At 40.2% G+C, this 17,500-nt stretch overlaps 1 protein-coding gene across 1 annotated transcript in view; it reads left to right on the top strand.

The window, feature by feature from the left end:
- Nucleotides 1-17,500, top strand: part of pde3a (phosphodiesterase 3A, cGMP-inhibited) — a 171,002-nt gene that overhangs the window by 109,914 nt on the left and 43,588 nt on the right. Inside the window, exon 3 of the mRNA XM_063218164.1 lies at nucleotides 10,273-10,533. Coding sequence (XP_063074234.1) covers nucleotides 10,273-10,533 — 261 coding nt within the window. The remainder of the gene's footprint in view (nucleotides 1-10,272; nucleotides 10,534-17,500) is intronic.

The raw sequence follows: 17,500 nt of genomic DNA, 5'->3' as shown, positions 1-17,500 counted from the left end.
TTCAAGATCAGTTTGAGCTAGAAGCCTCATGATGGTCTCAAATGAAAGCTTACCCCTTGAGGTGTTCTACAGTCATCGGACTTAGTTGGATATGCCTTTTGGGTAGTATTACAGAGATGTTACTGTACAGTACTGTACGGTACTGTACACTATGTACAGTAAAAACATGGGAAGAAAGGGGCATTCTTGAGCAGATTTGAGATTCCTCTGTCCCTGGGTGTAACACAGAAGAGCTATATGACTCATTTGAAAACCTGGTCTCTAGACTATCATCCAGTCTTTGAATGGAGTTTCTAGCTCTTGCTTTGAGTGAGCTGCAGTCATTCAAAGCAAATGAGCCAACACAAAGCTGCGTAAAACAGGACCTGCCTACCTCTCTTCTAAGGCTTGTCTTTCAGGGTAGGAATGTCACAGAGCCACTCCAGTGGTGACCATGTAATCAGCAGGGTCTGGGGTCTGATCATACTAACCCCAACTCCGATGAAGTTGGGACGTTTGGTAAACAGTGAATAAAATCAAAATGCTATCATTTTCAAAACACTCAATCTATTCATTAGATGGAGAATAGTGAAAAGACAACATATTAAGTGTTAAAACCGAGAAAAAATATTGTTTTGGGGGACATATGTACTCATTTCTAATTTGAGAAATCCAACACGTCTCAAAAGAGTTGGGACGGGGACAATAAATGGCAGCAAATGTCGAGGAAGACTAAAAACAAAACAAAAGACAACACTTATAAGTTAAATACATTAACCGATGAGATGATTTTATATAAAAAACAGTGTTAATTCCTATCTTGGACATGATTTCACCAGCTTAAATGGTGGGTGTATTCCTTGTCATGTTTTGCAATGTTTTCCTTTCTGTAGTGCTTACAGTGTGACAGGTCTTGACCAAAAACCCACCATTTTATCACATGCTGGTCCTTATGATGGAGCCAAACTGTTAAAACATAGTAGAGAATGCAATTTGACCTTACTATGTGGCAGTAATCGAAGATCTCCCTTCAAAATATAATGCATGAGTGGCTTTTCATGCTGTTTAAAACCCATTTATACCATTCAGCACTGTATTTAACTCTACAGATGAGTGAGAACATCTTAACCAATGCACTACTGCATCCGCATGCCATCATGGAGGCTGACTTTTGAAGCTAGCACTAACACAAGTTGGATGGTCCATTTTCACTGTAGCACAGGATGTGCAATGCTCTATTATTGTCAAAAAGAATGGACTTCTACAACTTCTGCTGACTTCTGTAAGCAAAGGACAGTTTCCCATGTCTTCTGGGTCTATTTCAAGTGAGCTCAGGTGCTTAGGAGAATGTTAAACCCCTGTGTCATTTTCATGCATTAAGCATTCTTAATATGGTCAATTTTCAATAGCTCTAGCACTCCAGGAATTAGAGTGAGACTACAGCCAATATATATTTCATGATGTCATGAACCTATACAATGATTTTATTAACAAAAATATGTCTTATATACACTCAATCGTGGTAAATCAAAGGGAATTCAAAAATGTATGTAATAACTATGGTAATTATTCCCTTTGCATCTTTAATTCTGAGTGACTCAGCCTCTCTGTGATGATCTTATACCTGGACACCTATATTGTCCGTCAGTACAATTCATTTTGAAATGTTCTTCTTTGTTGTTTTATCTTATTTGGATGTTTACTAAATTTCACTGATCCCCGTCCCAACTCTTTTGAGACGTGTTGGATTTATCAAATTAGAAATGAGTACATATGTCCCCCAAAACAATATTTTTTTCTCGGTTTTAACACTTAATATGTTGTCTTTTCACTATTCTCCATCTAATGAATAGATTGAATGTTTTGAAAATGATAGCATTTTGATTTTATTCACTGTTTACCAAACGTCCCCAACTTCATCGGAGTTGGGGTTTGTATGAAATATATGGAAGTGGAGGCAAAAACAGCACAATCCTTGAGAAAAAAAATGTGATCGTTTTTTTCCAGAATAAAGTGGTTTAGTTTGAGTAGAGTTGTACAACTTGTGGTTGAAATAGAGTAAAAAAAAAGAAGACACTTTCATAAACCTTGGATTGTAACAGACATTTTGAGACCATGATGATAAGGATATCTTGATGTTTCGATGTCCACTCATCCTAGGAAGGTAGGGAGACATCAGGCGGGGGGTGCTTAGGGGGGTGACATTGTGTAATAAATTGATAATAATGCACATGAAATATGTTATAATCCCTGTATAGTAGTGCTAGGTGTGTTCCTGAGGTTCTAAGCTTTCCAATGATATATAATGTTCCTGGGTTTATTACACCACCTGGATTTTAAACAATTGCGGAATGAAGATCAAGTTGAAGTTCAAAGTCATTCGAGTCGCCCCCGGGTCGCCTTAACCCTATCGCGCCGGATGCATCATATATGTTTCATCAAATTCAAAGCCCTCTCCACGCTGCCACAAAAAAAAATCGATCGAGTCACTTTAATTCTGAGTGACTCAGCCTCTCTGTGATGATCTTATACCTGGACACCTATATTGTCCGTCAGTACAATTCATTTTGAAATGTTCTTCTTTGTTGTTTTATCTTATTTGGATGTTTACTAAATTTCACTGATCCCCGTCCCAACTCTTTTGAGACGTGTTGGATTTATCAAATTAGAAATGAGTACATATGTCCCCCAAAACAATATTTTTTCTCGGTTTTAACACTTAATATGTTGTCTTTTCACTATTCTCCATCTAATGAATAGATTGAATGTTTTGAAAATGATAGCATTTTGATTTTATTCACTGTTTACCAAACGTCCCAACTTCATCGGAGTTGGGGTTTGTATGAAATATATGGAAGTGTTGAAATAGAGTAAAAAAAAAAAGAATACACTTTCATAAACCTTGGATTGTAGCAGACATTTTGAGACCATGATGATAAGGATATCTTCATGTTTGGATGTCCACTCATCCTAGGAAGGTAGGGAGACATCAGGCGGGGGTGCTTGGGGGGGTCAAATTTGAAAGGTGACATTGTGTAATAAATTGATAATAATGCACATGAAATATGTTCAAATCCCTGTATAGTAGTGCTAGGTGTGTTCCTGAGGTTCTAAGCTTTCCAATGATATATAATGTTCCTGGGTTTATTACACCACCTGGATTTTAAACAATTGCGGAATGAAGATCAAGTTGAAGTTCAAAGTCATTCGAGTCGCCCCCGGGTCGCCTTAACCCTATCGCGCCGGATGCATCATATATGTTTCATCAAATTCAAAGCCCTCTCCACGCTGCCACAAAAAAAAATCGATCGAGTCACTTTAATTCTGAGTGACTCAGCCTCTCTGTGATGATCTTATACCTGGACACCTATATTGTCCGTCAGTACAATTCATTTTGAAATGTTCTTCTTTGTTGTTTTATCTTATTTGGATGTTTACTAAATTTCACTGATCCCCGTCCCAACTCTTTTGAGACGTGTTGGATTTATCAAATTAGAAATGAGTACATATGTCCCCCAAAACAATATTTTTTCTCGGTTTTAACACTTAATATGTTGTCTTTTCACTATTCTCCATCTAATGAATAGATTGAATGTTTTGAAAATGATAGCATTTTGATTTTATTCACTGTTTACCAAACGTCCCAACTTCATCGGAGTTGGGGTTTGTATGAAATATATGGAAGTGTAGGCAAAAACAGCACAATTCTTGAGAAAAAAAAATGTGATCTTTTTTTCCACAATAAAGTGGTTTAGTTTGAGTAGAGTTGTACAACTTGTGGTTGAAATAGAGTAAAAAAAAAGAAGACACTTTCATAAACCTTGGATTGTAACAGACATTTTGAGACCATGATGATAAGGATATCTTGATGTTTCGATGTCCACTCATCCTAGGAAGGTAGGGAGACATCAGGCGGGGGGTGCTTGGGGGGGTCAAATTTGAAAGGTGACATTGTGTAATAAATTGATAATAATGCACATGAAATATGTTATAATCCCTGTATAGTAGTGCTAGGTGTGTTCCTGAGGTTCTAAGCTTTCCAATGATATATAATGTTCCTGGGTTTATTACACCACCTGGATTTTAAACAATTGCGGAATGAAGATCAAGTTGAAGTTCAAAGTCATTCGAGTCGCCCCCGGGTCGCCTTAACCCTATCGCGCCGGATGCATCATATATGTTTCATCAAATTCAAAGCCCTCTCCACGCTGACACAAAAAAAAATCGATCTGAAAAACATCCTGCGTGTCATTTCCAAACGTCCTGCAGTACGCGGAAACCGCCACAAGAGAGCAGCGGTCGACAACAAGTTGACCACAGCTCGGCGAAAAACAGGAAAATGGGGTAGAAGCGGTTTCCCTGACCGACGCTGAGATTTCGTCAAATTGCACAAGGTTTGTGTACAAATTTCCGAAATATAACTCTACATCCTTTAATTTGAACACTTGCTTTGTGCAATTAAGCAAGGAGGAGTTTATATTTTTACACCGTGTTGCAGAGAGATCGTGCTAAAACTGATGAGACATATAAGCACCATCCGGCGGTGGCAGGAAGTCAGCCATCAATGCATTTGCTCCATAGGGAAACTTACAAAGCATACCACGACGATCGTTTAACAAAACACACAAGTTGTTTTACTTCAAGACAAAGATATTGCCTTAAGAAACAGGTTTTACTTGCAATTTTGAAAATGTAATGCAAAATGTTGAAATTATGATCTCGTAAAAAATGCATTGAAGTGAATGGAGAAATGGTCCAATTGTAGTAATGGACCCATATATTCAAATTACACATCAAAAATGAATAATGATCTATATTACACTCATAAATAGGTTGTTGAGCATTCGATCAGCTATGTTTTTACATAGATTTTAAAAAATTACCCAACCAGGCTGTGGGAAATGTAAAATATGGTCCTGCTAAAACAAGGATAGGCTTAAAAAAAATGGCAGGATCTCACTAAATATTTAAAGATAATCCTCAAATTAAATTGTCTGACAACTTTTTTAAATAAAAAAAAAGTTGTAAATGCATTAAAAGTCATTTTTCAATGGTCATGAAATTGGAATTTTCATTCATTAAAAGCCTGATGCATCATATATGATGCATTAAATATCTCAGTGACCTTAACAAAATTTTGATTTTTTTTTTTACATTTCTTATAAGGGACCAATATTGAAGCAAATTCCAAAAAAATAGAATTTTCTCTCATTGCTTTCATGGTTCAGGTTTCACAGGGTTAAAGGCCAACTTCCGATAAAACACAGTTTTACTCACTCCTTTTGAAGATCGGACGGTCACCCCAAGTTAAACTCACTTGCAAGGCTCTCATAGCGGTGCGTCACCTCACCTGGCTGTGTTTCCCGGTGTTTCCCAATTTACATAAATAATGCAGAGAAACGAGCGAATCACGAAAGCCTTTCTGTGTTTCGTCACGTCGAAAGAAGGCATTGCCCACAAAGGTTTATGTCGACCCATTTTTCTAAAAACATGTCGAGTAATTTTTTTCTGCTTGTTTTCAATACAAGCAACGTCTGGTGGCCCGAAATCTAGCTTAGCTTAGCTATCAGCTGGTTGCTACTCTCAGGTACACACACAGCACAAAGCCTCATCCATACAGCAAGCCCACTCTGGTTGCTCCGTGCCTGCAGCTCGCCTAGGGGTCGCTGTCGAAAGAGCACAGCCCTGAATGGAGCATGCACGCCTCCGTTGGCGCCCCTATAGTGCAGTACCCACAGACATCATATATGAAGACTAGATACGTCATCGCGTATTTCAAGCACGTCCGCACAGGTCGGCCATATTAGAGCAGCCTAAACTCTCCACAGACCCTCCGTTACAGCTGAAGTAAAGTGAAGAGTTGAAACGTTGGGATACTTAAAAATTTATTCTGTTGCTTCGCTGAAATATTGACACATGTTTATAAATAGGAGGAAGGTTGTTTCAATACATAGTTGATGAAAATGGTTTGAAGCGGTAGGCCTATAGGAAATCCACACAGGCACAGAAGCTATGACTGGACCTGGCTCAAGAGTTCCACCAGTTGATGAGGCTCATGTTTGCTCAAACTCCTGATGACAGTTTATTTTGCACAACTGAAATAATAAAAAACTGATGGAAAAGGACCGGTGACAGACACAGAGAGTGTGCTTGTCCTTGCACTTGCTCTTGTACATGGTGCTGGTCTAGATGTACTCAAACTGATCCATGATCCCTGGCATGTGGTAAATAGGACCAACACCACAGAGTGAAAAAATCCCCCTGTCATGATGCTTGCACAATCATGCTTAACCGTCTTCACTGTGTACTATGGTTTGCAGGATGTCCGACAAACTGTCTATGACCCTTAGACCTCAAAAGAACAATCTAATCTAATCTTATCTAATAATGGTGCAAGTATCATGATGGGGATGTTTTTGTTCTATGTTGGTCCTGTGTACTGCGTACCAGGATCATGGATCAGTTTGAGTACAACAGGATACTGGAAGAAGTAATGTTTCCTTATACTAATGAGGAAAGGCCTTTGAAGTGGATGCCCAACAAGACAATGACCCTAAATACACCAGCAAGCGACCAAAATCATGGTTCCAGACAAACAGCATCCAACTGAGGGGCAGCACATTTCCCTGACCTAAATCTCATAGAAAACTGTTCACAGCTGTTCATATGGCAAAAACCAAGAAATGCGGAGGGATTCTGGAATCTAGTACCTGGGCTGCAGTACCTGTTGACTGTTGTTAGACTTTGGTTGACTCCATGCACCATATATGCAAAGCTGTTTTCAGAAACCATGGTTGAGCAGTAAAATATTAATTTAGGATGCACAGCAAAGTTCAGTTATCAAAAATATATTCTTGTACAGAACATTTTGGAGTTTCCAAAGACAGTGCTGTTTTGAGCATAACTGAAATTTAGAGACTTTGGCTCCAAACATTCAAAGACTTAAGAGAGAAAAAACAACAACAAGTGTGACATATAAAATGTAATCATTCATCTGTACCCTATAGATTACAAATCAAATCAAACCTTGACAGTCTTGACAGTTTCCCCACAGCGGAGGCAACATAATTTGTTATGATTTGTTATGCCACAAAATATACAGTCATGCCAAATGATTTGATAGCCACAGAATATTCATAAATTGCCTCTGAATTCATTCATCTATATCCCTAGCCTACAAATAAAATTTCATAATGGCTGTTTATCAAGTCTGAATCCAATCCAAAATGCTGCCATAAATGGATTCATAGACCATGGAAACCTATGAGTAGACCAGAGTATGCTGGTTAATAATTTGATAGCAACAGAATATTTGTAAAATGCATCTATGTTTCTAGACTACAAATGAAATGTCATACTGTGTCAAGTCTTTGCCACAGCAGAGGTACTGGAATTGTCGGCCATTTTGGATTTTCTAACAGACTTAATGATTCAATTTGCAGCCCACCTGCATAAATACATTTATAGACATTGGAAACATGAATAAGCACCAGAATTATAGTTATGGCCCTTCTAGATCCAAACATAAGACAGTTTGTGGTTGAGGGGAACACATTTGGCGGCCATCTTGGATTTGCAAAATTGAACAAATGGTCAGATTCACAAAATACATGCAGAAATGGATTCACAGACCATGGAAACATATGAATAGACCCCATAATTATGGTTGTAGCCCTTTTCAATCAGGAGATATGACAGTTTAGTATAGGGGACCTCTTTTGGCAGCCATCTTGGATTTGCACAATGAGATAATGATCTCTAAGCCACAGAATATTATTTCAGTCACCATAAATCTCCAACTTAGGCCAAAGAAAATGATCTTTGAACAATTTCCTCCAACATAGGACTGGTTTTAGGTATTCTGGTGGCCATATTTAATTTCTGGCGGCCATCTTGGATTCCGGACAACTTTTTTGACGGCGCAAAAGCTTATTTTGATCGGTATGGTCCAAAGTACAAGAATCCATTGAGAAAACCTTGACAGGAAAACGTTGCGATTATGTCCCGGCTCGGACCGGTCTATAAATGGTAGGGCTCCTTTAAACTTAAGTGTAGACTGGTGTAAAACGCCCAGGAGAGTAATAGGCCTATGCTTCCCACTTAACCTATTTGTCCAAAAAATAGATAGACCTACAGCTAATACACATTTTAATCATTGCTGTGCATTACGTTGACGGCATGGATATATTCATTGCATCAAATTATAGACGACAGAGATGACGTACTGGAAGAGAGATGTAGTTCTAGCCTACAGCGCAACAAGTTAATTCTATCTGGATGGCTTTAGCGTCACGACTCATTTTGAACACAAGGTGGAGCTGTCGAAACCAAAGTAGAATGTAGACTAAAGTGAACGTTTATTTGTTATTTTACTGAAAATATAAAATATTACTTTGTGCATTTGTTTATGGGGTCTATTTAATTACCTGAATAAGCCTACTGAATTATATTATATATGATTTTAGACCTATGAACATTATAATATAATGTAATATAATATAATAATAATGTGGATATGCATCACTATGCAGTATCAACATATACTTTCGTTTGGATTTTTTTATACTGTGTAAAAAACCAACCCTTTCGAAAATCGAAATAAATTTGAGGGAATTATGGCCATCTGAAGAGTATACAACACCAAAAACTCACTGCAACTGGTTGAGCCAGCAGGCTGCTCTAACATGGCCGCCATGCGCGGACGTTCGGCTTGCATGACGGGAACGCGGACGGCGCATCTAGTCTTCATATATGATGTCTGTGGCAGTACCACCCGGAGAAGTGGCGACTCTGTTTCCCATTACATTCTATCCAAGAACAGGAGGACTGAGCCAATCAGAGACGCATTTCCACGAGAGCAGGAAGAGTGAGCCAATCAGAGACGCTTTTCCATGAGAAACAAGGAACACCCTCTCGTTTCTCCACAAGCCACATTGCTGGCTTGCAAAAACGGCTTGAAACAAAGCAACCAGAAAGTTTTTTAAAACAGGACCAACGCGTAACACATTCAATAACAATGGGGAACACATCAATATTAATGAAATGACGTTGAGAGGCCATCTTTAAAGGCAAGGGACTAACTCCCCCCTCTCTCTCTATTCTCTCTATTCTCTCTCTCTCTCTCTCTCTCTCTCTCTCTCTCTCTCTCTCTCTCTCTCTCTCTCTCTCTTTATTCGACCTCTCTATTCATTCTCTCTCTCTCTCTCTCCCTCTCTTTCTCTCTCTCTCTCTCTCTCTCTCCACTCAAATGGCTCTATAGAAAATCTTGCTCCCTCCCCATCCACAGACTTTTGGGCATCAACGAACAGCACACTGTAATGTACACGTAATCTAAATCCATCTTCCTCTCATCCATCCACGGTGCTCAGTCCCCACTGTGATATGATGTGTGTATGTTACGTCATCATGGCATCATGAGAATGTGTATAGTAAATGCAACGCAGATTTTTGAACCTCTTTGCGCACACTTTTGCCTGTTTTCTCGTGTTCTACAATGCCCTGTGACAAGTTAGGGTTATGGGCACAGGTTTTTTTCTTGCTTGATTCACTGTTTTTGCTTGCAAAAATAAACCTAAAGAAATGTTGCTTTGCTAACAGGTTAGGCGTAGGGATGGTGTTGGTCGGGGCACAGCATTTTCTCATTTAGCAACATATCAAACACAGCTTTCAATGATGCCAGTCTGGTTATATGCACATAATATAAATCCCTTAACAATATAATTAATAAAATGATTTCCCTCTCTCTGTGTCCCATCCACAGTCTTCGGGCACCACTGTATTGTAATGTATGTAATCTACTGTACTTTAATGTAATGTGCTGTACTCTAATGTAATGAAAGTGAATGCCCACCTGGGAAACTCCCATTGTCATTGTGACACAGCACTCCACACCACACAGTGCTCACTGCAAAAAATTGCATTTATGCCAAACAACGCCCCAAGGGTTCAGTGCGGCAAGACAGTATCATGCTCAGGGAACTTCGTTCATGGTGGAGGATGGGCAAGAGCACTTGATAATTACTCTCCCCACCAACCTGGCGAGTTAGGAATCGAACCAGCAACCTATGCGCTACAAATCTGACACCCTAACCGCTTACCAATGATTTCCCAATTAAATGTAATCTACATGTTATCCAAATCCATTTCCCCTTTCCCTGTCCCATCTGCAGTCCTTGGTCACCAATGTATTAATGTAATGTATGTAATGTAATGTACTTCACTCTAATGTAATGTAATGTAATCTATACGTTACTTAAATTAATTTCCCCCTCTCTCTCTCTGTCCTCTGTGCAGTCCTCGGGCACCACGGTGACGGTGGACATCGCGGTGATGGGTGAGGCCCACGGGCTGATCACGGACCTGCTGGCCGACCCCTCACTGCCCCCCAACACGTGCAGCTCCCTGCGAGCCGTCAGCAACCTGCTCAGCACCCAGCTCACCTTCCAGCCGCTGCACCGGCCGCGCCTCAGCCCCCTGGTGTCCTTCGGGGACACGAACACCTGCTCCGACTCGGAGGAGGGCACGGAGAAGGGCGAGAAGCTGGCCATTCCCAAGGTAAGGCACTACAGGAAACCGTATCATGGTACTTCCTATTATTGATCAAGTTGACGTGTTTATAAGCACACACATCTGCTCAGGCTTGGAGGAAGGCAAGGGTGAGAAGCTGGCCATTCCCAAGGTAACGCATTATAGTTCTATACAGCAGGGCTGTAGAATCCATCGAAATTATTTGAAAATGGCAATTTTGGCTGTGATTTGGCGATTAACCCTCTGGTTGTGTTACGGTCAAAAATGACCGTTTGAAAATTCATTCTTAAATAACTTCTCTATTTTTCATTACACAAATGACACTTCATGATATTATCCAGCTTACCTATTCAAATGGTCAAAATGAAATACAATGAAATTCCTAAAGAATTGTGGAAGATACACCAACTTGTTACATTCATGGTGTTTCGGTCAAAAATGGCCGGACCATTAATTTACATCTCATTATATTACAATCACTTCACTCTCATATTCTTTTTTGTTAGGCTTATACAACCATATATGCCACATTAGTATAGATGTTTACAGTTAGTTGAAATACTTGAAAAAAAGTAAAGGTGAATGCTGTCAGGCTGGTGTTTCTGGCCAGAAATCTGTTGGCCCTGCCTAAGCTTCATGCTATTACCTTTTACATAAATATTACAATTCAGTTTTTGTTTGTTCATCCTTTCTATAATACATTCTTGGCTATATTTCATTTTGTGATTTTAAATAACGTTTTGCACAAAATTCATGATTAATGATTATTATTCATGATAAATAATCTGATTTGAGTTTTGGTCCAAATAGTCATGGTTATCATTTTATCGCACAGTCTTACTAATAGTACTACATATTACTAACTACCAAGACAGCATATTTACAAACGCCTACACGTATGCGCACATGCACGCACACACGCGTAGACAGACACACACACCGGCCCGCGCACACACACACGCATGCACACACCCCTGCTCCGACCTAGAGGAGGGCACAGAGAAGGGCAGAGGTAAGGCTCATTAGAAGGTGACACACACAGTAATGAGGTAGGGAATACAGCACACGTTCTACAGTAAATGCCTATTCCCAAAAGCGTAGATGGCACATTCTCAAGGAGGAGGACATGGAGAAGGTGGTCGTTCCGAAAGTAAGGCACATGACCGAGGTGACGCACAAAGACAATTCATATTCCAATGAAGACACACCCGACCCACACACACCTGCTCCAACTTGGTTGCACAGAGGAGGGCAAGAAGCTGACTATTGCCAATGTGGTGTACATTGAAGTCACTACACAGCTGTCTGTGGCAGTGATTTTCAAAGTGGGTGCCAGGGACACCCGCCAGGGAGTGCTAGGTGGGCCGTGGCAGGTTGGTAGGAAAAGTATAGCGAAGCAAAAAAAAAATTGATTATTAATGTACACCAAAATAAACAAAGGTAAGCCAAACAATGTTTGCTTTAGTTAAGAACTGCATTATAATTTCTTATTATATGGTTGTGACGTCATCTGTCGAATGCTCCATTCATTTCAACGGGGCTCCCCAACGTTCGGACGTCTGTTATTTTTCGATAACGGACGGGTTGGTCTATAACAGACCGCTGTCAATGGCAACAAGACTTTTCACTGCTAAAGCGACTTTTCAACAAGACTCTAATCAGCTGCTGTGATAGACAGCACCCGTTGTCCTGGCTACCGCTGTCAATGGCAACAAGACGTTCACTGCTAAAGCCACTGGCTTGTATACAAGTCAGTGGCTAAAGCGAATGTATCACTCCGCAGGGGGTCCGGTCTTTTGTCACTCTAATCAGCTGCTGTGATAGACAACACCTGTTGTCCTGGCTACCTAGCTGTTACCTAGCGGTGTTCCACAACGGCACTGTTTTGTTTTGCGCAGCAACAATCTTAACATTAGGCCTAAATAGGTCTAAATAAATGTCCCCGCCATGTGTGAATCATTTAAGTATATCCATATAATAAGCGGGTTAACTTTCGGCGAGTCGGTCGCTTTGTGGAATAGCAGCACTTCAGAGAGAACAAGACCCCTCCGCTCCGCGTCGGGGTCTAAAGATTCTCTCTGTCGTGCTGCTATTCCACGGTAGCGACCCTCTCGCCGAACGTTAACCCTTACATATATCATATCTCTGAACATTACTACCATTGTTGTTATTTTACTTACTCACAGACATACAGTAGGGCTGCATGGAAAATAGTGCGGCAGAACCCATGTCTGGGGGGCCTTGGCTGGAATGCATCGGTATTATAGGAGGCATTGTCACGGTAAAGTTTGGGAACCCCTGATCTAAGGTATCCCACATTCACAAATTATGACATAGTCCTAAGTGACACATTCTAACGGTAATGGCTACACAAAGGAATAAGACGATAAGCCAGTCCACAGTGGTTCATTTTCACCACTGGTGCCTCTGTATTCCTTTAAATCCACTTTAATTTATCTGCCCAGGGTCTGTAAAATTGTAGGGTATCCGCACCGGCCATTTTCAGAAACAGGAAATCCTCTATGGAAACATCCTTATTTAAAGTCCATAAGTGTCTAATGGTCAGAATTGCAGTGAAAATAAATGTGCAGAGTGGAATTTTTCCAGTCTTCTCGTGAAAGGTCTGTGTGACATATGGTGCGTGAGACGAACAAGGAGGATACATTAAAGAATTATATATTCCTACACATGACTCCACATACTCTGCAGGGCAAGGATGGAAAAGTCAAGAGGACATATGCTATGTGTTTTACATTTTTAAAGCCATAATGTGCTTGTACTATAGCTACAGTAAGTGAAAAAAATATATTCGCTGGTGGATCGCATTTCTCTGTCAGTCGGCTCTAGACTGTGATTTTAAAGCTTACAGTCACTGCCCTTGTTGTAAAGTTTTAAAGGGTCTTCATTATTACCTCCACCATGGAGGATGTGTTTTCGGTCGCGTTGGTTTGTCTGTCTGTCTGTCTGTTTGTCAGCAGGATAATTCAAAAAGTTATTTAGGATTTTGATGAAATTTTGTGTAGTTGTTGGAAAGGACACAAGGAACAAATTATTGAATTTTGGTGGTGATCCGGATCCAGGATTTTTTCTTAAAAGGTTCTGCACCATTTCACCATTTCCATTTTCTAACTCTACAAAAACAAGGCAGAAAGACTTGAAAAAAAAACTTAGGGTGTAACATAGTAAAATGTTCTGTCAAACAGCTTCCTTGGCGGAGGTCTGCACTCATTGAGCGCATTTCAAGCATGTTTTTGGATCATATAAAATAAAGTATAAAGTATATCAACTGCCACTAGAATGTCACCTTCATCTAAGTTTTCTCGGTTATGAAACAGTATCATTACAAAGGTTTGCTAATGATAATGATCCCAAATTAAGAATATTCTGTCCTGGGCTGGGGCAGACAGATAATTAAGTGCTTTCTTTAAAGAACATCAAGGGACATGTAAGAGACATGGAGAGAAAGAATTGTCCTAAGGGAAAGTGTTTGCAAGAAAAGAGGTAGTATCCACACTCAGTTAAAGCCAGACTAGGTCATTTTTAGCAGTTCTTCTCCAGAGTTTTAGATGCCCATTAATAAGTGTCATATTTTTCATGTATTATCACCATAATATGATATAGGTGGATCATCTCTTTTTAATGAACAGAAATTGACATTTTTGGCTGGAAAACGTACTGTACCATACAGTTCTCAGGCCAGTCATCTTGTTAGATTACTTGTCTTGTTATCATGTTACTTAGTATTCCTGAAAATATCAATTATGCGTGGGTAGTATACATTTTGAAAAAATAAACAACTGAAATGAAAGGTGCACTGTGTAAGATATTTAGTTGTTTATTTCCAGAATTCATGCTACCCATTCACTAATGTTACCTTTTTCATGAATACTTACCACCACCATCAAATTCTAAGTATTCATTATGACAGGGAAAATTGCACTTTTCATACATGAAAATCTTCTCAATGGTCCGCCATTTTGAATGTCCAGTAATAGGCATTTTTAGCTGCAAAAATGACTGCACTTGGGCCATACTAGAAAATATTAGTTTATTACCTAGTAACCTTTCATGAAAAGATCAAATTTGGCAACAGGCAACCCAGTTTCAATGAGCAACATGGTACCTTTTTTGGCCATTTCCTGCACAGTGTACCTTTAAAGCTTGGTCGCACTGTGATGAAGGACGGTTAGTCCGAAATGTCATGCCATTAAATCTTTGGGAGCATTTAAGAGTGTTGCGGACCTTTATTTTCTTTTCTATTTTCTTTTCAGTTACCTTTAAAGGGGTATGCCACTATTTTGGGGATTAATACAGTTAAAATCGTTGGCTGGGGTTTATAAAGGTGGTAAAGTGTCTTATTTTTCATGTTAAGCGTTGTCTTGCTTTAAGACAAGTTAAAAGAGGCAGTATGTCGCTAAGCTAGTGAAAGTCAATGCATCCATGTTACACGGATCCATTGACCTTCACTAGCTTAGCGACATGCTCCCTCTTTTAACTTGTCTTAAAACAAGACAACGGCTTACATGAAAAATAAGACACTTTACCACCTATTTAAACCCTGGCCAACAATTTTAACTGTATTAAGAACCAAAATAGTGGCATACCCCTTTAAAGCTCCCACATGAGTGACGTGATTGATGCTGGTAGTCAAGATTGTTTCGACCGTCATGGTCATCACAATATCAAATGCCACATTTCACCTTTACCTTCCTGTCCAGTCCATTTGATCTGCACCAGTGACAATGATGTACTGTCTAAGTCTGCATGTAACACTGTGCAGTTTTACTGACGACTTGTTTTTGTCATTTTGCGAATAATGTAACTAGACATTGGATTTGCTGTGCCACATAGGCTAGGGCACTGTTAACCAAGTTTGAATGCAGCCTCGATCATGTCCCCAAGCCTACTCCATCCTGCTCTCCTACTTTCTTCCTGTCCCCACTTTTCCTGTCCTGCCAAATAAAGCTGTGAAAAGACGAAAGATGTATTTAAAGAATATATGTACGTATTAAAGAATAAAGGTACGTTCTGTAGGTTGGTGCGTAATAACTGAGTGGCAGATAGAAAACATGTCAGAGTTCATCTATCCTCTAGCACCACTCACACTCAAACATATACTGTACAACCAGTGTTGGGTAAGTTACTTTTTTAAAGTAATTAGTTTCATTACTTTCAATTGTAATTGAATTACTTTACTTATTACTAAATTTAAAAAGTAACTTGTTACTTATTACTTTACTTTACTTTTCGCGGGAAAAGGGATTTTAACCAGTGTAGTGGCACAACTCATAATACACTTGCTTCCCCAGGTTGTAGGCCGGCTGTGTAAATGGCCTAATATAATATTTATATTATATAATATAATTATTCCCAATTAGTCTACTTGATTCGCGCTGGCTGCTGCTGCTGACGGAGCTACCCAAACTGTTTTTTTTTGCATTGTATCTAACCAATATGTCATCAGTGAGCACAACAGAGGCCATGGCATTTGCGATGGGTACAGCTGTTTCATTCATGCATTTGCGTAACGGTGGACTCGGAATGACTGTCGATTTAACTGCGCAGCGAATCACTTTCACTTTACCTGGCGTAATGTTAGAAAAAAAACCACCCACACCCGAGAGCTCGAGAAGGGCTGGGGGAAAAAACAGCCCAGACAGAGAGCTTCGCGCATCTAGAACTAGCCTAATATCAGCAAACCTGAAGATGATTTAAAGGCTCAAATAACGAGTAACGACCGTTACAACAGTGCAGTAACTGTAATTATGTTACTGAAATTTGAAGAGTAATGCGTTACGTTCCTAAGTTACTGCCAAAAGTAATTAAATTACGTAACGACGTTACTTAGTAGTGCGTTACCCCCAACACTGTGTACAACACACATGCATACACACACACACACACACACACACACACACACACACACACACACACACACACACACACACACACACACACACACACACACACACACATTTTACCCTCAATCCCTCTCAGAGGAAACACAGCAGGGTAGACTGACGCAGGTTTTTCACCAAAGGCCTTTTTAATGTTTTACAAGAGCGGTGTCTGAAAGTGCATGCCAGCACTTACTGTAAGGCCCATAGCAGGTGAGGCTGGGGAGAGCAGCACTCCTAGTAGGCACTGCAATGGAGTTCTGCAGAGAGCTACACGGCTTGAATTTGAGCTCTTCTTTGCCAGCATTGTATCCATAGCTTGGTTAAGAACTTAAAAATTCAGCTTGGGAACAGGGCCAGTTGAATTCGGGGTACATCAATTGTGTTAAAAAAAAAACTATTTTCTCAACTTTCACTAAAAAAATACTTGTAACATCCAGGTTTTTTTCTGGAAATTGGTCTATTTGCCAGCATCGAATTCGACTTTGGCAGCATTAGCAGTACCCATAAATCTGCCCTCACCCAGCACCCCTGTGAGTTAGGAATTCCAGTGCCCACGCCATCCCCATTCAGCCTGTGTTTGGCACCACGTTGTACTTTGCCAGCATTGAAGTCTTTGCCACCATACATGCCCTACCTCTCACCCACCCAACAGTACCCCTGTGTATCAGGAATGATAGAGTCCATGCCGTCTGAGGCAGCACTGCAGTGTTCTTTGCCAGATTTGAGGTCTAGTTTGCCAGTATTGTACGCATACACCAGGTGTTTCCAACACGGTGCCCGCGGCCTCCAGGAGCTTCTGAGGTGCTCACGAAGCATGTTAATAAATAGCGACGATTACAAGGTCTTCTGCGGGTAAAAATGCGTATTGGATGGGGATTTTTTTTTTCTATAGATTTATGCCCATAGCAGTAAATGAGCTGTAAATCATCAGTCACATCTGGCAACCCTGGGACTGTATCTGGCAGTCGGAAGCCCACAGTGGAGTAGATAAAACACTAAAGCCCGATTCGCACAGGATGCATATTACCTGTGGGCCACCATTGGGAGCTGCCCCCTTGCATCGGTGAGGCATGAATGCCATTTCATTGTGTGCT

Source organism: Engraulis encrasicolus, chromosome 15, assembly GCF_034702125.1.
Source record: "Engraulis encrasicolus isolate BLACKSEA-1 chromosome 15, IST_EnEncr_1.0, whole genome shotgun sequence".
NCBI classification, from domain to species: Eukaryota; Metazoa; Chordata; class Actinopteri; order Clupeiformes; family Engraulidae; genus Engraulis; species Engraulis encrasicolus.
The sequence above is the reverse complement of the archived record's forward strand: the minus strand, read 5'-3'. Positions and strand labels throughout refer to the sequence as shown.